This window comes from Hyla sarda, chromosome 6 (assembly GCF_029499605.1).
Source record: "Hyla sarda isolate aHylSar1 chromosome 6, aHylSar1.hap1, whole genome shotgun sequence".
Classification (NCBI taxonomy): domain Eukaryota; kingdom Metazoa; phylum Chordata; class Amphibia; order Anura; family Hylidae; genus Hyla; species Hyla sarda.
In genome coordinates, this window is record NC_079194.1 from 152,513,817 (window position 1) to 152,536,723 (window position 22,907).

A 22,907-nucleotide genomic window follows, 5' to 3' on the forward strand; every position below is an offset into this window, starting at 1 on the left:
TGTGGTTGACTGGCACAATAGTTTCTGCATGTGAACCCAGGGAAAAGGTTAGAGGAAGGAAAATGGTGCCCAATCATTGAAGTACATCATTTATTGCAGTGTAGTCTTCCTGGTGTCGGATTTATCTGCGGTACTGCACTATACTTTCTGCTTGTGATCATGAATAGGAGTCCGATGTTTTTAGGAGATGCAGCAATGACCATTCCCAGCCAGTGAGTGAGATGACTTATCAGTGGAACAAGGCAGCAGCAGTAACTGGCAGGCCAGGGACCTGAAGAATGGAAGCTGTGAGGGATCGGGGTAGGAGAGTAGGATTTTTTTAAATTATTTTATTTATTTTTTTATTAATGCACCCCAGCCATGTTTAAAAAGATTATTATGTTCCTAGAAAATCAGTTTAAGTGCTGGCAGAATCAAAAGCACAAAACCATTCACACTTCCATTTCAGAAACCTTGACTTGCCCAATCAATTGGGTTTCTCAAAAATTCCTCCTGGGCATTCGGGTAATACAGGTGGTGACAGACTACTCCTCAAGTAGGCTGTGACTTAAAGACTTTTGTTAACCGTCTTAAAACAATTCAAAAAGAGGGAATGCAAAAGTGTACCAATTTCAGCTTTGTTGCATGTTGACCTATTTCATTGCCTATAAACTGACCTCAGTATTAAATATGTACTAGCACTAGAAAGCATACTGATATTATTTCTTCAATACTGTGGGTGCTATGCAATTACAATGATGAAGAATGTATTGGTATCATGTTATGGACTATGCTGGCACCAAATAAATACAAATAGCATGTATTGTTTATATATAAAATACATCTCTGTGGAACCTTTCCGTGCTAGTGTCACCCTTTTGCCATGCCACAGCCCCAGCTCCTTTCCACTTGGCAGCATGTAGGGTTAACGTGCTGTATCAACGCAAATGGCAATAAGTAATCTTCTTGATTTTCTAAATACACTGGATGCTTATTCACTCTCCCGGTTGTCTCGCAGCCTTGTGTCCCTCTGGCTCGAATCAGTCTCCCTGATAAAGCAGAAAGTTGAACCGGCCCCATTACTGAGCTGTGATGGTTGCATTGATAAGGCCTTGATAATGGTGGAGATAGGCAGGCCTTCGCAGCCAATCTCTCTGCTGTTCCTCCTATTAACATTCCCCACCAGTGCTCGGCCTGGGAGCTGCCTATCTGCTCCGTTTCCACTCCTCCACCAGATAAGGCTGGAAACACTGACTTCATAGCTCACTGATTAAAGTGTCTGGCTTTCTTGATAATACACAGATAAATTATGTTTTTCAAAGAGAGGTAAGGAAAGGGAGTTAAATAAAATAAAAAGGACATTTTTTTTTCCATTTTGCCTGATCCACATATATTAGAATCCGCCCCTCCCCTCCCTTCCCTGGCTCCTCCACCATAAACCCCTGCACTGGGAAATGCTGATCCTGATGCAGGAAAGACATTCTAATTTACCCAATGCACCATTTGTAGGTTCATGGTGGAGAAGTTATCTTCCCTTTTATTCAAACATTTCGGTCATTGCAGCACAGCTCAAAACTGCACAGCCAAAACAGAATAAGGTTCACCAGGAATTACAGGTGGTGCTTTACCTATAACTGAAATCGCTTTAGTTCTTTGTAAACCGACTTGTGCCGCACGGTGATGACTGCAGAAAACAGCAGTGTGTGAACGGACCATAAGTCGCTGTTGCGAGTCATTGTTTAGGGCACCGGGATATTTTACTATGCAGAGAGCATATTTTTATGTGGACTCAATGAAGTAAATGGAAACCCTTGGGTTGTCAATGTCTGTCATATCGTCCTTGGGTTTAGAAAAGCTGGGTTATAACTCCTAATTGAGACAATTTAACAGTCATATTGTTTTACAAAAGCAGATGTGGATTTGTCTAATTGGCACTAGTAGCCTATTATAGACTCTTGAACAACCCATAGGTAGAAAACCTTTTCAGTGAACCTAGACATGCTGGACATTAATTGCTATAGGTGGCAATATTTGTAAATTCTCCTTCAAAATATTAGTGTTAGACAGAAATGATAAATAAACACACATTATTGTGATACTTGTATCCTAATGAATGGACATGTTCAGTAAAGACGAATGTGCTGTATTCTGTGTTGTGCTGGTTACTCTCCTATTAGGATTCTATCTTGCCAGGAAACTGTAATCTCTTTGCCATGTACCAATCTCCGCCTGCGCCGTGGCCCTTGTCATGATGGATGGCCAGCGCCTCTAGTGTTTCTTGCCTTCCCTCCATCTTCATTTACCTTGTGAGCAGTGTCAGCTGTGCAAGGCCTTTACATTCTAACTCATGTATTTTCCACTGTTTGCATAATGTCACAACTCAGCCTTAAAAGTAACGTGTCCTCAAAAATTGCACATTGTTTCATTCAAATATTTATGTTAACAGTATTTTAAAGAATGTTTGTATTTTTTTTCTTTTAATTTTGCATTTTACTATCTTTATTTTAAAACATCCATGTAATCTTGCAATTTTTATTCTGGCCACTAGGGCTAAAACCAACCTGATTCTTCCTGTTCTGTACAGTGATGCCTTTCTTAATAGACAAGAAGAGTACAGTGAAATGTGACTCCAGTAAATAGATAACACTGGATACACCACCATTCACAACAGAGATCAGCATCCTCCTCCCTGTAAAATGACCTCTGAAAAGGTCACAGAGAATGTAAAGTGCATCTCAGATTCATGTGAATTGGACAGCTGCTGTACATTGTTGTCCATGGTACATGGATTCTGCTGTAAAGCATATCACTAAAGGCTTTTAAAACAGCTTGGGCAAGATGGCTGCCCCCATAATAATGTACAAAAAAAAATAAAGCAGGTTTTTATTGTTTATTTCTGCAGCAGAAAGCTGCAGCAGACCACATTGAGGTATTTTGCTGCAGATTTTCCACTACAGATAATCCACTGCGGTGAATCAGCAGTAGGAAGCTCAACCCACTGGAAACATGTGGGTAACCCGCCTGTGTGAATGTACCCTAGTGGGTCTGCCGAAAGTCCACAATAGTGGTAAGAAGCTTAGGCCAACTCCTATCACCGGACGAGGCGAGACATGGCTTTGGCCGTCGATACGCTGACCGCAGTGTGACATTTCGAGCCTAAGCATGAAGCCGAGCAGCAACGGAGGAACAGGACGACTATACAGGAGCAACGGGGGAACGTAGGAAGGTGAGTTTAAAGTTATTTTTTATTTTTTTTATTTTTTATTGCAGCCCGGGCACAGGGGGACATAAAAGTTTTCCGCTGCATATATCCTTTGAGGCTTATTTACACTTCTGTGTTCTGTGTTTTCCTTTTGTGCAGGGATTTTCTTTTTCTATACGCAGCATGTTCCAATGTATCCATATTAGTACCATTTGTAGCTAATAGAAGTCAATATGGTGAATTTAAAATCTGAATTTCCATGTTAGCTTGGTTCACATTTGTTTTCTTGTTTCACAAATTTGTCATCAACATTCCAAAACAGCAAAATGAGGCTAATCCTTTTAACAAGAAATGAATGTACGTGCATGAACAATTGACAATTTATATTACAAAACAACAAAATAGAGAACAAAAACACATACAGTACAGAACCAAACTAATTTTTTTTAGAACATCTGCATTTTTGCATCTTAATATTATCCATATTTTCATATAGAAATGTGAATAAGCATTTATGTTGGAATGAACATGCAGAGCGACATTGTGCAGTGATTGACACCTCACTAGTGATAGACAGTCATAAAGATGATATTATTAGTGTAATCTTCAATTGCTAATAGGTTTTGATTTCCAGATTGAGAGCACACCCCTCATTTTTGTAAGTACTTTATTATATCTTCATGTGACAACACTAAAGAAATTGCACTCTACTACAATGTAAATGAGTGAGTCCACAGCATGTATAACAGTGTTTAATGTTGTGTCCCCTAAAAATAACTTAATGCACAGCCATTAATGTCTAAACCTTGACAACAAAAGTGAGTACACCCCTAAGTGGAAATGTCCAAATTAGGCCCAAAGTTTCAATATTTTGTATGGTCAGGATTATTTTCCAGCACTTCCATAAGCCTCTTGGGCATGGAGTTCACCAGAGCTTTACTGCCGCTGGGGTCCTCTTCCACTCCTCCATGACGACATCACTGAGCTGGTGGATGTTAGAGACCTTGCACACCCACCCACCCCTTCCATTTAAAGATGCCGCACAGATGCTTAATAGGGTTTAGGTTTGAGACCTGCTTAGCCAGTCCATCACCTTTACCCTCAGTTCCTTTAGCAAGGCAGTGGTCTTGAAGATGTGTTTTGGGTGGTTGTTATGTTAAACTGCCCTGTGGCCCAGTCTTAGAGGGGAGGGGATCATGCTCTTCAGTATGTCACAGTACTTGTTGGCATTTTTGGTTCCCACAATGAACTGTAGCTCCCCAGTGCCAGCAGCACTTACGCAGTCCCAGATCATGACACTCGCACCACTATGCTTGACTGTGGGCAAGACACACTTTTCTTTGTACTACTCACCTGGTTGCCCCACTCATGCTTGACAACATCTGAATTAAATACGTTTATCTACTTTTCATTGGACCACAGGACATGGTTCCAGTAATCTATTTCCTTAGTCTGCTTGTCTTCGGCAAACTGTTTGTAGGCTTTCTTGTGCATCGTATTTAGAAGAGGTTTCCATCTGGGACTTCAGCCATGCACATCAGTTTGATGCAGTGTACAGCATATGGTGTGAGCATTGACAGGCTGGCCCCTCCACCCCTTTAATCTCTGTAGCAATGCTGGTAGCCTTTATACATTTATTTCCAAAAGACAACTCAACTTGCCAATGGCGACTAATCTGAGTGTTCTATGTTGAACCTGTCCTTTGAAACTGCTGTATGATCTTGCCCTCTGTGCTGCAGCTCAGTTTCAGGGTCATGGTAATCTTTGTATAGCAAAGCCTAGGCAACAAATCTTTTTTTCAGATACTTTCCATGACCAGTATTAGAAAGTGTGGGATCGATAACACCAAAATTAACCCCTTAAGGACCGGGGGTTTTTCCGTTTTTGCATTTTCGTTTTTTGCTCCTTGCCTTTAAAAAATCATAACTCTTTCAATTTTGCACCTAAAAATCCATATGATGGCTTATTTTTTGCACCACCAATTCTACTTTGTAATGACGTCAGTCATTGTGCCCAAAAATCTACGGTGAAACGGGAAAAAAAATCATTGTGAGACAAAATTGAAAAAAAAAAACGCCATTTTGTAACTTTTGGGGGCTTCCGTTTCTACGTAGTACATTTTTCGGTAAAAATGACACCTTATCTTTATTCTGTAGGTCCATACGATTAAAATGATACCCTACTTATACAGGTTTGAATTTGTCGCACTTCTGGAAAAAATCATAACTTCATGCAGAAAAATTTATACGTTTAAAATTGTCATCTTCTGACCCCTATAACTTTTTTATTTTTCCGTGTATGGGGCGGTATGAGGGCTCATTTTTTGCGCCGTGATCTGAAGTTTTTAACGGTATCATTTTTGCATTGATAGGACTTATTGATCGCTTTTTATTCATTTTTTCATGATATAGAAAGTGACCAAAAATGCACTATTTTGGACTTTGGAATTTTTTTGCGCGCACGCCATTGACCGTGCGGTTTAATTAACGATATATTTTTATAATTCGGACATTTCCGCACGCGGCGATACCATTTATGTTTATTTTTATTTTTATTTACACTGTGTTTTTTCTTTTATGGGAAAAGGGGGGTGATTCAAACTTTTAATAGGGAAGGGGTTAAATGATGTTTATTCACTTTTTTTTTGCACTTTTTTTTTGCAGTGTTATAGCTCCCATAGGGACCTATAACACTGCACACACTGATCTTTCCCATTGATCACTGGTTTCTCATAAGAAACCAGTGATCGATGATTCTGCCGCATGACTGCTCATGCCTGGATCTCAGGCACTGAGCAGTCATTCGGCGATCGGACAGCGAGGAGGCAGGTAGGGGCCCTCCCGCTGTCCTGTCAGCTGTTCGGGATGCCGCGATTTCACCGCGGCTATCCCGAACAGCCCACTGAGCTAGCCGGCATGCTTTCGGTTTCACTTTAGACGCGGCGTTCAACTTTGAACGCCGCGTCTAAAGGGTTAATAGCGCGCGGCACAGCGATCAATGCCGCGCGCTATTAGCCACGGGTCCCGGCCGTTGTTAGAGGCCGGGCCCGAACCGCTATGACGCGGGGCCACGCCGTGGCCCCGCGTTATAGATCGGGAGTGGACACATGACGTTCCAGTACGTCATGTGTCCTTAAGGGGTTAAGACACCTGCTCCCCATTCAGACCTTTTAACACTACATGACACTGGGGAGGGAAAGTGGATTATTGGACCCGATATGGACATTGATAGCTGTGTGTTGAGTTATTTTGAGGGGACACAACAATAAACATTGTTATATAGGCTGTGCACTCACTACTTTACATGGTAGAGTGCAATTACTTCAGTGTTGTAACATGAAAAGATATACTAAAATATTTTCAAAAATGGGAGGGATGTATTTACTTCTGAGATACTGTATCTGTGATCACTGGCAAAATCAAACCCCCTCTCAGGTAATAGTGTTTATCCACACATGGGTACTGCTAGGACCTAGGTGTTTTCACCCAGCCAAAGGGGAGCAGAGGTTGCAGAGCAAAATGTTTTTCCTCAGTGTAATCATATCATAAAATATTAGTGCGAGCATTAATGGCTGTTTCTGCTGATGCATAAATTGCTTTATGCTTACATTTTCTTTTCAATGCACTTCCTTTTCCTTTATAAAATGAAACCCTACAAGTAGTAGCATAACAAATGTAAGATCTAGGCGTTAAACTATTTTACTCCAAACAAAATGTTTAAATTTCCACTTATATTGTGAGATATATGTGTTTTGTATTTGTGTGTGTGTGTGTGTGTGTGTGTATTTCTATACAACCCACACTCCTGTGATGCAGAATTGCTCTTTGGGAATCCAGAAAGGCTGAGTGATAACCCCTGCAATAGCTAACATGGCCACTGAAGCAAATATCTGTTTTCTTTCTGGAGGTGAGAATTCAAGAAAACAACATACTTTTCAATGCCCATCTATTGTGAAAGCACGTCTAGGTGTACACAAAGGTGGTGATCCACACTAGACAGTGAATAACAGGAATATAGGTATATTGAAGGTTATATTACATATATACACGGTAGATTATCAAATGTTGATTAACAAAGCTCTTACCCTCACTAAACAGAGCCTGCCTCGTAACTGCAGGTCACCGGTCCTTGTGACAGGAACCTGCAATGGAACCTCCTGTATGTCCCTGGTGCTAAGGGAGGTTTTGTCAGTAAATTAAAACTATTGATTACATATACAGGTGGCCTATCATATTAAGACACCGAGGTAGTTAATGTCTACCAAATTCAGTATTCCACACAGTATGATACTTGGAAAAGACACAATTGTCGAGCACGTTATTGGTGATATAGTATAGAATTAATCAACTGATGTTCAAGAGTATCTCACAAGCAATAATATATTTTTTTTATCCAACGCGTTTTGCCGGATTGTGTATTAACAGTCAGCTCATCAGGGATATCATTCCGAAATACTCCAAGGGTGTAAATAACCCATACATACAGATACAATGTACAGCATTAGTTGTGTGGATAGTTATTGATGGCCTGTGGACCCAATAAAAAGGATATAATTGGTACTTGAGTGACGGTATAATCTATTCTGATTGTAGAAGACCTAAAAATGAGATAGAGGTAAGTATCAGGGCTAAAATAAGGAGCTGGTTTGTGCTGATCAGTTTGTCATCGATGTGGTTAGGGGATTACCTGAATTTATTGTAGCCAGGCAAGTGAAGAGATGTGTAGCATTGTTGCCAAGGTCCTGATGAAGTGTGCCATTTAGATAGGAGAGTCTAGAAAACCTATCCTGTGGTTGCATGATTATGATACATGAGGTATCCCAAGATGAGATGTATACAAGACAGGGGGGGTTATTTACCCGATCCTGTACAGTCAATTGGATGATCAGTAAGAGTGCCCTGGTCTTCTCAAAGTTGATAATGTGTTGTATGCACATATATATATATATATATATATATATATATATATATATTTACCTTCTGGGGAACAGGATCGGGTATAGGGATGATTCCTGCAGATCCATCCTACGATAATGCCCCCATACAGTCTGGTATGTGAACTGGGTCCCTAAGGATAAAGTTCATGGACTTGTTAGGGGCATAGTCAGTCATAGTAGCTGGGACAGGGCTGCAATTAAAGTATAGAAAGCATAGTGAGAGAAGGTCCACAAAGAAATTAAAAAAAACATTGGATGCAAGATGTTAACTCACCAGGTAGCTTATGCGCAGAGATAAAGTCTGGCGTGTGGCAGTGGACGCTCGGTAGCCTGCGTCTGACATGCGCGAGGCGCCTGGAAGTGCATCACAAGCAGACCGGAAGTGAGTTCCAGTGTGGAACGCAACACGCATTGTGTAATACTAGGATGCGCTCCAATGTCGGGTGCATCCTCGTATGCGCACTGCAAGGTGGCATCTTTGGAAACTGATGCGTTCCACACGTTCTGATGCGTTATAAGTCAAAATTGCTTTAATGATGCAAATTCAGGGACAGAATGCACCTGGTGAGTTAGGGACTTGGGGAGGTAAAAAGATAGTTAGGGGGCCAAGATACAATTAATAGACTAGTAGAGATTAGACATTACAGGATTATTCAACAAAGGGTCAAACGATGTTCCCTGTAATGCAGGGGTATATAATTGATTTTAAATAAAGCTGGCAAAATTAAGATCCTCATTGAGCCCATGGGGGTGGACAGTGTTCAGGGTAAAGGTCCACAGAGTCTCTTTTTGTGTTATAACAATATCTATGTTGCCTCTTCTGATGGTGGGTTGGACTACTTCAAGTATTTGGAATTTCAGGACGGTTAGTCGGCCCTCGTGTTTCGCATTAATATGTTGTGCAATTTGCTTGTCGCTATTATGGTTAAAGGACAACTGCAGCGGAATTACACTTATCCCCTATCCACAGGATAGGGGATAAGTGTTTGATCGCGGGGGGTCCGACCGCTGGGACCCCCCTCGATCTCCTTAACGGGCCGCCAGCATTAGCGCCCATGGTGACGTAGCGTCGACCTAGAGGACGACGGTGACGCCCCGTCTCCTCCCTGTCCCCATACAGTTCTATGGGGGATGCGAGGAGGCACGAGTGCTGCCTCCCCGCCTCTCCCATAGAGATGTATGGAGGAGGCGTGCTGGCCGCAACGTCATGCTGCGGCTGGCACATCACCTGCACGGGAGAGATGCGGCCCCGTACAGGAGATTGCCGGGGGCCCCAGCGTTCGGACCCCCGCGATCAAACACTTATCCCCTGTCTTGAGGATAGGGGATAAGTGTTTGTACCACTGCAGATGTCCTTTTTAATAGGTTCCTGATGTGTCCTAGGATCTGCTTCTTAAATTCTCATATTTTTATTATATACTGTAGACCGCATATACACACTGCTATATATACACTATCCCTGTTGTTTTACAATTGGCGAAAGATTTGCTTGGGAATGAGCGTTCCAAGGTCTGATCTCAATAGATGTTACTTTGATTTATGAATTGGCATGCTCGGCATTTTCCACACTTAAATGTGCCCACTTGCCTCCTTGATAGCCAGTTCCTGCCACTTCCTGGTGCTGTATAGTGACTTTTGACCAGTCTGTCCTTAAGATTCTGGCCTCGTCTGAAGGTAATGAAAGGGTAAGGGAAAATGGATTCTTTCAAGTCTGGGTCCATTTTAAGGATGTCCCAGTGCTTGTTGGTAATACTTCTAACCTCTGAGAAAGCAGTATCGAAGGTGGCTATGATCTGTGTGCAGTTGGAGTTCTCCTCTTTCCGTTTGATATTGAGCAAATCTTTTCTTTCCATTCTATGGGCAGCATGGAATTCCTGTGTAAGACATGAGTCGGGTTAGCCTTGTTCCTGAAAGCGATGGTATAGGTTTCTTGACTCTTCTAGAAAGACTTCCTCTGAAGAACAGTTTCTTCTGATTCTAAGAAATTGCCCCTTGAGGATACCTTTTCTGAGGGGCTTATTGTTGTTGCCAGCAGTTGGTTTCCGAAACAATGTAGTGTTAATTTGTCCCTCGGATTCACTAAAGACCAATATATGGTGGGTAATATAAGCAATATAAACTTATAGATCACCAAAAATACCCCATTTCCCAAATATCTAAAACTTTATTAATGTAATTAATTCTCACACAAGAACAAACAGATTAAAAGTACAGTGTTATTGTGTTATAATGGAGTGAATAACACTGGAATTTTAATCAGTTTGTTCTTGTGTGATAATTAATTACATTAATAAAGTTTAAGATATATGGGAAATGGGGTATTTTTGAAATTCCAAATGCTTGAAGTAGTCCAACCCAACTAAGAGAGACTCTGTGGCTCTTTACCCTGAACACTGTCCACCCCGTGGGCTCAATGAGAATCTTAATTTTGCCAGCTTTATTTAAAATTAATTATATACCCCTGTGTTACAGGGAACATCGTTTGACCCTTTGTTGAATAATCCTGTAATGTCTAATCTCTACTAGTCTATTAATTGTATCTTGGACCCCTAACTATCTTTTTACCTCCCCAAGTCCCTTAGGCTGGGTTCACACCACGTTTTTGCAATATAGTTCCTGTATACGTCTTCAATTTAAAAAACGGATGGCACCGTATTGACAACCGTATGCATTGACTCTCCATTGAAAACCGTATGCCAAAAGATGCATCAGGTTGTGTCCGTTTTGCATCCTGTACGATTTTGTCAGTTTTTTCCCCATACCTAAAACCGTAGCCTACAACAGTTTTTGGTCTGGGTGAAAAACCGTATTGAAATGTGTACGTTTTTTTTTTTTTTTAACATGGGAGTCAATGGGAACCGTACAGAATTGCATGTGCGTAGGGCTCCATCCAGTTTTCACCGTACAATTTTTGACTTTGCACAGTTTTTTTTTTCAATCAAACAAGTGAAACTTTATTCATAATGGAATGAAAAGTTAAAAACGTATACGTTTTTTTTTCTTAAATGGATGCAACCTGACATTTTTCAAACCGTATACAATTTGTACACATGTTTTGATATGGTTTATTCCGATTTTGAGGAATTTGTTTTTCATCAAAACCTGATACAGGAGCTGTATTTCAAAAACGTGGTCTGAACCCAGCCTAACTCACTCTGTCCCTAAATTCGTATCATTAAAGTAATTTTGACTTATAATAAATTCATCAGTTCCCTATAGTCTAACACAACCTATGGCTAACATTACTAAAGCAATTTGTGGTAGACACTAAATCTTATCTGTCCTCCAAAATCTAATGCATCTCAGTAACTTTATCACTAAAAGTTTGTGACTGACTCACGCATGTGCAAACAATGCAGCTCATACTGGAACGCATCAGTTTCCAAAGATGCCGCCTCACAGTGCGCATACGAGGATGCACCCGACATTGGAGCGCATCCTAGTATTACACAATGCGCACCAGGATGCTTGTTGCGTACGTTGCTTTCCACACTGGAACGCGTCTGCGTGTGATGCACTTCCGGGCGCCTTATGTATGTCAGACACAGGCTGCCGAGCTTCCACTGCAACACACCGGACTTCATCTCTGCGCATGAGCTACCTGGTGAGTTAACATCTTGCATCTAATAGTTTTTTTATTTTTTTTGTATTTCTTCGTGGACTTTCTCTCACTATGCTTTCTATACTTTAATGGCGGCTCTGTCCTTGCTACTATGACTGACTACGCCCCTAACAAGTCCATGAACTTTATCCTTACCAGACCATATGGGGGCATTATCATAGGACAAATCTGCAGGGATCATCCCTGTACCCGATCCTGTTCCCCAGAATGTAATATTTAGCCAGTTTTTCACCATCATGTATCTATACATATATTTGTCCGCTAAGTGGTGCATACAACACATCATCAACATTGAGAAGACCAGGGCACTCTTACTGATCATCCAATTGACTGTACAGGATCAGGTAAATAACCCCCCCCTGTCTTGTATACATCTCACCTTCGGATACCTCATGTATCATAATCATGCAACCACAGGATAGGTTTTCTAGACTCTCCTATCTAAATGGCACACTTCATCAGGACCTTGTCAACAATGCTACACATCTCTTCACTTGCCTGGCTACAATAAATTCAGGTAATCCCCTAACCACATTGATGTGAAACTGATTAGCACAAACCAGCTCCTTATTTTAGCCCTGATACTTACCTCTATCTCATTTTTAGGTCTTCTACAATCAGAATAGATTATACCGTCACTCAAGTACCAATTATATCCTTTTTATTGGGTCCACAAGCCATCGATAACTATCCACACAACTAATGCTGTACATTGTATCTGTATGGGTTATTTACACCCTTGGAGTATTTCGGAATGATATCCCTGATGAGCTGACTGTTAATACACAGTCCGGCAAAACGCATTGGATAAAAAATATATAATCGCTTGTGAGATACTCTTGCACATCAGTTGATTAATTCTATACTATACCACTTATAACATGCTCGACAATTGTGTCTTTTTCAGGTATCATACTGTGTGGAATACTGTATTTGGTAGACATTAGCTACCTCAATGTCTTAATATGATTGGCCACCTGTATATGTAATCAATAGTTTTATTTTACTGACAAAACCTCCCTTAGCACCAGGGACATACAGGAGGTTCCAGTGCAGGCTCCTGTCACAAGGACCGGTGACCTGCAGTTACGAGGCTCTGTTGTTTAGTGAGGGTAGGAGTAGGGTCTTTTGACACTGATCAGCTCACCCCCCCGAGCTTTGTTAACCAACAGTTGATGTTCTATCGTGTATATATGTTATATAACCTTCAATATACCTATATTTGTGTTATTCACTGTCTAGCGTGGATCACCACCTTTTGTGTACACCTAGACGTGCTTTCACAATAGATGAGCATTGAAAAATATGTTGTTTAATTGAATTCTGATATAAACTTGACGTATTTTTCAAATATATATGGATCAGTAACGTCCTTAACAGTTACACCTATGCTTTCTTTCTGGAGGTGGCAACCAATGTGCATGCCAAATAACGTGATTGTGGTACAAACAAGTCATTTTGCAAAAAAACTAAACAAAAAAACACTGTTTGACATATAACAATCCATTTGAATAGCATGAGCACCTAGTTATACAGCAATACTGACATTTATATGAAGCCTTAGAAACCAGAATAACAGCCATTGTGGATGCTGTACTAGGGGCCTTATTGGTTGGTTTTCCAAGATCTTTAAAGCGCCATTATATTAGAGAATGACCATCGGTACTAGAGCAAATCTTCATTAAGGGTACATTCACACATGCGTATTTTCTGCTGAAGATTTGCTGTGGCAAATTTTGGTACCCATTGAAGTTAATAGGTAGCAAAATCAGCTGCACAAAATCTGCAGCAAAAACATGCTAAAGATCCTGTACGTGTGAACGTACCCGAAGAGATGTGCTACTGCAGATTTTGCTGCCCATTGACTTCAATGGGCAGCAAAATCTGCTACAGCAAATCTCCAGCAGATCTGCAGCAGAAAATACGCATTTGTGAACCTACCCATAGGGCTCGTTCACACAAACGGATCCACAGTGTATATTACGCTGCGGATCCACCGACGATGGACCCTACAGTGTTGCCTCCATCTGTGCCTGCTCATTGCAGCAAACCGCCGCTATGAGCAGACATGATGCGATGTGCGAGTTGCCGTGCTCATGCGCAGTGTACTTGCACTGCGCACCCCCTGCTCCCTGAGCTAGGCCAAGAGCAGCTGCGGCACATTTCAGCGTGTCTGCTCGTAGTGGCGGATTGCCACTATGAGCAGACACAGATGGAGGCAACACTGTAGGGCCCATGGTCGGCGGATCCTCAGTGTAAAATATGCTGCAGATCCGTCCATGTGAAAGTACCCTTAGGGTGTAGAGGATCTGCTGCATGTTTTGTGCAGCTGTTTTTTCTACCATGAACTTCAATGGGTAACAAAATCAGCTGCACAAAATATGCAGCAGATCCGGTACCCCTTACTCTCTCACTGTCTTATTTCCTCCAAGCTTCTGTACAGCCACAGCTTGATATTCTGCTTTGCTGCGTCACTTACATACTTTGAGTTGGGAAGGTATGTGGTACTGTAAGTAGATTACAAGATGTAGATTTTTCAGGGTCACGTAGACTGATGTGTGGTATTTTAGAATAAATAACCGATATATCTCTCAAGCCATAGTGCTGACGCTTCACCACTATAACTTGCATCATCTCCTAGCACAGTTCCAAACATTCTCATTTAGCAGAAATAATAGTCACTGATGATCATTTGATATGGGAAGGCTGCCTTTCTGTGGGGTCCACGGGATAGAATAGGGCTTGGAAGAATTGGATAGTTGGGCTTTTTTTGTTTTGTTGCAGACATGAATGCCACTTATTGCTAGTATATTAGTTGGGGATTCAGATGTGATAGCTGTCTAATATCTGAGGTCTTTCCGGCTCTGATGCCCCCCCCCTTAGTGCCGTCCTACTTATTAAGAATTATTTCCTCCATCTTCTTGATGAACAGGACGGTGCGGACAGGACCCAGGGGATGGCATCATTGGTGCAGGTAGTCTTCAAACCCACCCCTGGTGCAGTTAAGAATCTATTTGCTTATTGCAACATTGTGCCATATCTCTGCAACGACTACACAGATTTGGGTAAGAAATACATTGTTTTACACCAAACCCCTCACACTAACCACCTGTATATTCAGGTGAGTGAGTTGATCTGTCACCCATAGGGTTACACTGTAGAATCTCCCAATAGTGGACACTTGAAGGGAATAAAAAAAGGGTCCGCTATTGAGAAATGTCCCCTATTGGGGCAAAAAGGCTCAAAAACTGTCCTACCTATAAAACATGATAAAAAGCAATATTAAAGTAGAATTTCTCTGTGCCGCCTTATTCCCCCTATCTTGTGCCAGATTATCCCCCCCATTACCCCCGGTGCCACATCATTTACCCTTGATCCCCCTGTGCCATATCATTCCCGCTTTATCACCCCCCTCTTTATGAAGTGGCACAGGGGTATAAAGGGGGGAAGAAATGGCACAGGGGGTGGTAAAGAGGGGGTGATGAATTTGCACAAAGGGTAATAAAGGGGGAATTAAATAGTTTCCTCTTGATCCCCTCCTGTGCTATTTCATTCACCCTTTATTACCCTCTGTGCAAATTCATCACCCCCTCTTTACCACCCCCTGTGCCATTTCTTCCCCCTTTATCCTCCTGTGCCACTTCATAAAGAGGGCGGTGATAAAGGCGGAATGATATTGCACAAGGGGGTCAAGGGTAAATGATGTGGCAGGGGGGGGTGATTTGGCACAGGGGAAATAAAGTAGCACGGGGGATCAGGAAAGGAGGGGGGTTAGTGATGTGGCTGGCGGACGTGCAGGAGACCACTGTTTAAACAGCGGTCTTCTGCTTCTGTGCTGGGGTGGCTGCAGGGGGGTGCATCAGGGGCAGGGGCAGGGGTATTGGCTGTACCCCATGACGGCGGCCCTGTGTACAGGATAAGGCCTGCACATAAGCGCGGTTGTCCTCTATTGGGAGTGTTTTGTCCCTTAATGGGAGTGTTTTGTCCCCTTTCGGGTGTGTCCACGACAGCTATTGGGAGTGTCCTCTATTTGGAGGGTGCAAATACATTGTCTTATGGGACTCTGCCGGGAAATTAAAGGGGTACTCCGCTGCTCAGTGTTTGGAACAAACTGTTCCAAACACTGGAGCCAACAGCCGTCAGGAGGAGGCAGAGCTATGACGTAATTATCTTCCGCTTCCGGCTCCAGCGTTTGGAACAGTTTGTTCCAAACGCTGACCAGCGGAGTACCCCTTTCAAACTGTCCGCTAATGGTAGGTGTCCCCTATTGGGAGGTGTCCGCTAAGGGACATTTTACTGTACTGTATACATTTTTACATACTGGCCAGACAGAGACTAAATGACCTCACAGTCTTGTGCACAATGAGGGCTTGGCCTGTAGAATTGATGTGTGCATGGTCAATAGTAACCTGGCCCAGTCTGACAGTCTCTTGACTATTGAAACAATAGTGCAATGGTTTTTCTCCATCTCTTCTTTATGCATAGGACATCTTTTTCTGTAGTCATAAATTGGTGGTATTTTTAGTGGCCAGGAAACTATAACCTAGAATGTTTGGCTGGACTTGCTTGGTTTTGCATTCTCCAGGCTCCTGAAGATGTACATCTCTGCAGAGCCTGGCTGTAGATGACTGATATTATATCAAGTAAGACAGACTAAATGCAGATGCAGATTGGTTGAGCTCTCAGGACTCTAGCTGCTCGATAAATCCTGTTCCACGCAATTCCGCCGTGTGACGTGATAATATCTCTCAGGAGCTAATGTTACCCTCTCCATGAATATAATTCATTGTGCGGTATCTGTGCCTTGCCTAACCTCAGCACTGGGGCCAAACTGTCTCCATGTAAATAATACATGTAAATCTGTACATGTGGATGTTTATGTGAGAGACTGGGAAACCTTTTAGCGAGGAAGCCATCTTTACTGTGACCTGAGCCAAGTGCATGCAGTTCGCTACCTGACCTTTGTTGGTTTCCAAAATAACCATCTGTAATGGAGATACTGCGACATAGATTTAATAGCTTGTTTTTAACATTACCCGTACCAGAGGAAAAATATGGTTTCTAAACTGCATTGCATTATTCACAATCCTGTTCTAAGATATATGTACAATGATAAACTTCCCCCAAAGTGACCTAACTACTGTACATAAAGGTAATACAATTCTGATGTAAATACAGTGAAAACTACAGTCCCCAACACTTTCCGTCAACTGGACATTGCCATAATATTATCTTATTATACACTATCCCACAACACCCGCACCTCATCATGACCCGATTTCTGAAGATGACAATAATACAATTTTCTTCCAATATGTACTTAGAACTCCATAATGTTCTGACCACTGGATATTACAAAATACAGTTCCATATCTCATGAACAGCACCTTAAAGGGATTACCTAGGATTAGGATAACGTAGTTGCTATCTTCCAAACGCTGCATCACGCCAGTCCCTGGGTTGTGCATGCTATTACAACTCTGCTCCATTCACAAGAGCTGCTATTCCACACACAAACTGAGGTCAAGAGTGGCGCTGTTTCTCTAAAAAAGCATCTATGTTTTTCTCATCTTAAAAAAAATCTGTAAATCAGTTATCCTCTATGACTAGAACACTACAGTCCCCAACATGTCCCAAGTGATCATCATAAAATTCTGCTATATGATACAACACTGCATACCCCTTCATGACCTTTACTTTACCAATGCTTGGCTGCCCCTGAATTGCTTAAAGGGGTACTTCGGTGGAAAACTTTTACATTTTTTTTTTTTTTTTTTATCAACTGGTGCCAGAAAGTTAAACAGATTTGTAAATTAATTCTATTAAAAAAATCTTAATCCTTCCAGTACTTATTAGCTGCTGAATACTACAGAGCTCTGTGCTGACATCATGACCACTGTGCTCTCTGCTCACACCTCTGTCCATTTTAAGAACTGTCCAGAGTAGGAGAAAATCCCAATAGAAAACATATGCTGCCCTGGACAGTACCTAAAATGGACAGAGATGTCAGCAGAGAGCACTGTGTTCCAAAAAGAAAAGAATTTCCTCTGTAGTATTCGGCAGCTAATAAGTGCTGGAAGGATTAAGATTTTTTTTTAATAGAAGTAATCTACAAATCTGTTTAACTTTCTGGCACCAGTTGATTAAAAAGTTATTCACCGGAGTACCCTTTAATAGGGGGCAGCCAAAATCAATTATTCTCTAGGAATAGAACACTATAGTCCCCAACATGACCCAACCACTGTACCTGATCATCATAAAATCCTGATATACCCTACAACCCTTGATGCTTCATGCAGTTGAATGGATAAACCGGAATTAGAACCGTGTAACAATAAATTCATCCTTTATTATTTTAATACGTTGTCCGTGGTTGTGACATATACCGTAGCGGTGTGCGCCCTAGCAAACCCGTTTTTTTCTCCTTCCCGGTTGATCCATTCAACTGCATGAAGCTCTTCCTGCCAACTCCGTGACCAATCTTGATTCGGGTCCAGGCTGCCATGCTCCATCTCTAATACAAGCTTATACAGGTGTTGAGCTCTAAGCCCTACACAATCAGGTATGTGGGCACTCGTGTGGCAAAACTACATCTGTGTTGCCCAGGGTAACTGCACAAGGCAGCGCCACCACTGTCTGTTTTTTCTTTTTTCATATTTTACAACACTGCATACCCCTTTATGACCTTTTATATTAGTGAATGAGCCAATGTTTAGCTGCCCCTGAAATGCCTAATAGGGGGCAGCCATTAATAAAACAGTCTCTTTCTGGCACCATCGACAGACCAGTGACTTTATTCTGTGACCAGCACCAAGCAGTTTAGCCTCCCGGCATCTACCCTCATCCAACTGTATATTAGATATTTGCTTTAATGAGAGAAGCCTCATGTTGAAATAACATTATGGAATATCATCTTGGGCTGCTTTCACACTATAAAATTCATCCGTTTTAAAGATCCGTTTCATGTTCCGTTATGAAAACCCTGAAAATCGGCAATTAAACGGCCGTTAGAAAATCCCATTATAGTCTATTGGATTTTTAAATTATCCGTTTTAATCCGTTATACAGTGGTCCCTCAAGTTACAATATTAATTGGTTCTGGGATGACCATTGTATGTTGAAACTATTGTATGTTGAGACCAGAACTCTATGGAAACCTGGTAATTGGTTCTAAAGCCCCAAAATGTCATCCAAAAATAGGAAAAATATAGATAAAGCAAGTACTTACATATAAAAGTAAGAAAGATCTGCTGGGAGCTGTAAATCACTGTCTATGTCAGTGTTTCCCAAGCAGGGAGCCTCCAGCTGTGGCAAAAACTACAACTCTCAGCATGCCCGGACAGCCAAAGGCTGTCCGGGCATGCTGGGAGTTGAATTTTGCAACAGCTGGGGGCACCCTGCTTGGGAAACACTGGTCTATGTAGAGGACAGGAGCTTCTTCGGGGTCCTGTACAGTACAGGTAATGTACCGTACTAAAAAGTAACATGGAGTCGCCCTTACCTGGTGTCCAAAGGTGCAGGTAACTCTGGTACAGGTAAAGTGTACAGAACATGTAATACCTCCCTGTAGTGTAGGGGGTGCTACCAGACACCAGCCAGTGCATACACTTCAGTAATACAGGTAAAGAGTACAGAACATGTAGTACCTCCCTGTACTGTAGGGGGTGCTACCAGACACCAGTCAGTGCATACACTTTAGTAATGCAGGTAAAGAGTACAGAACATGTAATACCTCCCTGTACTGTAGGGGGCACTACCAGACACCAGTCAGTGCATACACTTCAGTAATACAGGTTTTTTAACAGTGACTGCCCATTCTGATTGGTCAGTTCTTCCAGCTATTGACAGGTTTCACAGATCTGGACTGTCCGTAGCATTGTATTTATAGTCTGGTTTCAAGTTACGATGGTCCAGAAAAGACCATTGTATGTTGAAAGTATTGTATGTTGAGGCCATTGTAAGTTGAGGGATCACTGTAGTCCGTTATGAATAACGGACGTTATTTTGTGACGGAAGATAGTAACGGGAGAATTAGTGCATGCACTATTTCTTCTGTTCATTCTCCCGTCACAAAATAACGGCCGTTATTCATAACGGACTATAACGGATTAACAGATAATTAAAAAATCCCATTGACTATAATGGGATTTTCTAACGGACGTTTAATGGCCGATTTTCAGGGTTTTCATAACGGAACATCAAACTGATCTTTACAACGGATGAATTTTATAGTGTGAAAGCAGCCTTAGCATTTTAAAGGGTAACTCTCATTAAAACAAATTTTTGCTATTGCGCTCCTTATGGTAAATAAAAAATATTTCTAATATAGTTTGTTTAAAAAAATGAAGTTTTCTATGTTTTATTTGTGCTTAAAAAAGCTCTAGAGAACATTTTCCCCCATCTTATACACAGACTTAGGACCAAAGTCCAAACACAGGAACTGCAGCTTGGAGTGCTGAGAAGGGGGTGTGTCCAGCCTCATCCAATCATAGCTCCTCTCACACTTAACTGCCATATGCTGTTGGTTGGACACCCCCCCCCCCCCCTCAGCACTCCAGGCTGCACTTCCTGTGTTTGGACCTTGGTCCTAATTCTGTGTATAAGATGGGGAAAATGTGCTCTTGAGCTTTTCTAAGTACAAATAAAACATAGAAAACTTAATTTTTTTTAAACAAAGTATATTAGAAATATTTTTTATTTACCATAAGGAGTGCAATAGCAAAAATTAGTTTTAATGAGAGTTACCCTTTAACAAATTTGTAACACTGTTTCTATTCCTTCCATTTACAGTAGGACTATAAGCACTATAACCCCTATCTTACTCCAACAGCATGCTGGGAGGTACAGCGGCTTTCATGGCAGCTGGTGATGTGGCACTTAATTAACCCCGTCCATGCTAAAGTCTTTTAGTGTGCGAGTCACAGGACACAATCCACAATCAGGGGAAGTGTGGAAACTTGTTATTATCTCGTGCCATTACAATTAATCTTACACTTATCACAGGGCGATCATTCCATGTTATTTGCACCTCTGTATCAGAAGCAGAGTAAAGTTCAGCTGTAAGGCTTTGGTCCAGTCCTGATGGGGCTCCTCTGGAGGAGGGGGAAGGAGGGGGGGATCGAAGTGGAAGGGAAGGGAAGATAAAAAGCTGAGATAAGTATGGGGGCTGTTTGGTGTAGGAGTTCTATCAATGTTATCTATCTGCCTGTTCTCACTCTTCCAGTACTGCTGTTGTTTTTACCTTATCTCACTCCACCAAAATGCCAGGAACAGAGAATAGCCACTCTGATAATTCATGGAGCCCATGATAAAATGTTAACAATAAATTAAGAAATATGCAGCTGCTTTCTCTCTCTGCTGCTCTTTGTTCTCTAACAAATTCAACTTGTGTACGTTAATGATTGCCATATAAAATCTATAATACATTCTAGCTTCCTCTTTGTACGTATTTAGCTTGTGCTATAATGTATCTATCTGGATAAAGCAAACGTGTGTTGTGTGGGTAATTATATACTATATATTGTATATTCTGAGTTCTGGCAGGAAGAGAATGGGCATTAAAAAGATCTGCCACCTCCCCTGGTGCATCTGTTTTTACTAAAAACATGAATCGCCCATAAAATATCAGTTTTTGTGTTTTTTATTTATTAGATTTGATTTTGTTGCAGCAATTAACACTTTACTGCTCGTCTGTTATTCCTCCAAGAAATTTATGAATAAATCGCCAAATTTGTTCTATTACACAGTGAAAAGTGTCTAACACTGTCAGCTCTCATTGGATAGTGTCAGAGTAGAAACGCGCCCCCAACTGGTAACACCATTTTATTCAAATATTTATTAGGAGGAATGACTGAGGAATGGCACAACAGAGAGTTCTGAGGGTACATTCACACATTGATAACTCTTTACAATATATAGTCACGCTTCAGTGACTAGTAAAAGCCAAATGACTGTCTTGGTACACTTTAGCATCCCAAAAATATCAAAGGGTGTATCTCTGTGTTAAAAACTCATTTGCCAGAATTCAGGCTCAGAGTGTTCAAGAATACTGCATTGCAGTCCTTGCACCACATGTATTATTTGTTTTTGTTAATTTTGGTGCCTATATCAAAAATGGGTTTGACTTAAAATAAGAGGGCGTGGCATTGTGGAATTGGGCATGACTTAAAATGCAGCACTGTGTGCCAGATTTGCACCCAAAAAATTTGGGCACAAAGTAGCCAACCAGTTGGTGGTATAAAGTGCAGATGCACCAACCTTATCAAATGGCTTACAGCAGCCTTCCATTGATCTCAGTAAGAATTCTGCTGTTTTTCCACCAAAGAATTGTCATTTGCCAATCTGCCTCGGATAGGAGTGCCAATTTCAGAACATTTTGATCAGTGTTTTGGTAAATCTTCCCCTTTAAAGGGGTACTCCGGTGAAAACCTTTTTTCTTTTAAATCAACTGGTGGCAGAAAGTTAAACATATTTGCAAATTACTTCTATTAAAAAATCTTAATCCTTCCAGTACTTATTAGCTGCTGAATGCTACAGAGGAAAGTCCTTTATTTTTGGAACACTGATGACATCACGAGCACAGTGCTCTCTGCTGACATCTCTGTCCATTTTATCAACCATGCATAGCAGATGAATTCTAAGGACAGCATGGTGGCTCAGTGGTTAGCACTGCTGCCTTGCAGTGCTGGGGACTTGGGTTCAAATCCCACTAAGGACAACAATAAATAAAGCATTATTATTATTATAATAACGTCAGCAGAGAGAACTGTGCTTGTGATGTCATCAGAGAGCATTCCAAAAAGAAAAGAATTTCCTCTGTAGTATTCAGCAGCTAATAAGTACAGGAAGGATAAGATTTTTTAATAGAAGTAATTTACAAATATGTTTAACTTTCTGCCACCAGTTGATTTAAAAGAAAAAAGGTTTTCACCGGAGTACCCCTTTAATTATCAGTCTGTTCCTATGAGTTATTTTCTAGCCCAAAAATATGTTGACTAAGGTGCTGACCGCTTATAGGGGTTATTGTACTGAATTGTAGACTGAGACTATTGTACAGTGTGTAGATGAATGAGCAGACCACTGCAAGCACAGGTACTATGGGGGGTATTTATCAATTTTGCCTGTTGACAGTTTCTTTTTACCCTTTTTTTTCACTTTGGTTTTCGTGG

General features: G+C 41.4%; 1 protein-coding gene across 2 annotated transcripts in view; it reads left to right on the top strand.

Moving 5' to 3' along the window:
* Positions 1-22,907, top strand: part of ZFPM1 (zinc finger protein, FOG family member 1) — a 128,149-nt gene that overhangs the window by 29,617 nt on the left and 75,625 nt on the right. The window contains exon 1 of one of the 2 annotated variants that reach the window (XM_056525574.1): positions 209-300. The exons of the other annotated variant lie outside the window; for it this stretch is intronic. Within the exon in view, the coding sequence (XP_056381549.1) occupies positions 279-300 (22 nt within the window). The 5' untranslated portion in view covers positions 209-278. Of the gene's footprint in view, positions 1-208; positions 301-22,907 lie in introns of those variants that run through there. 2 annotated transcript variants of the gene reach the window in all.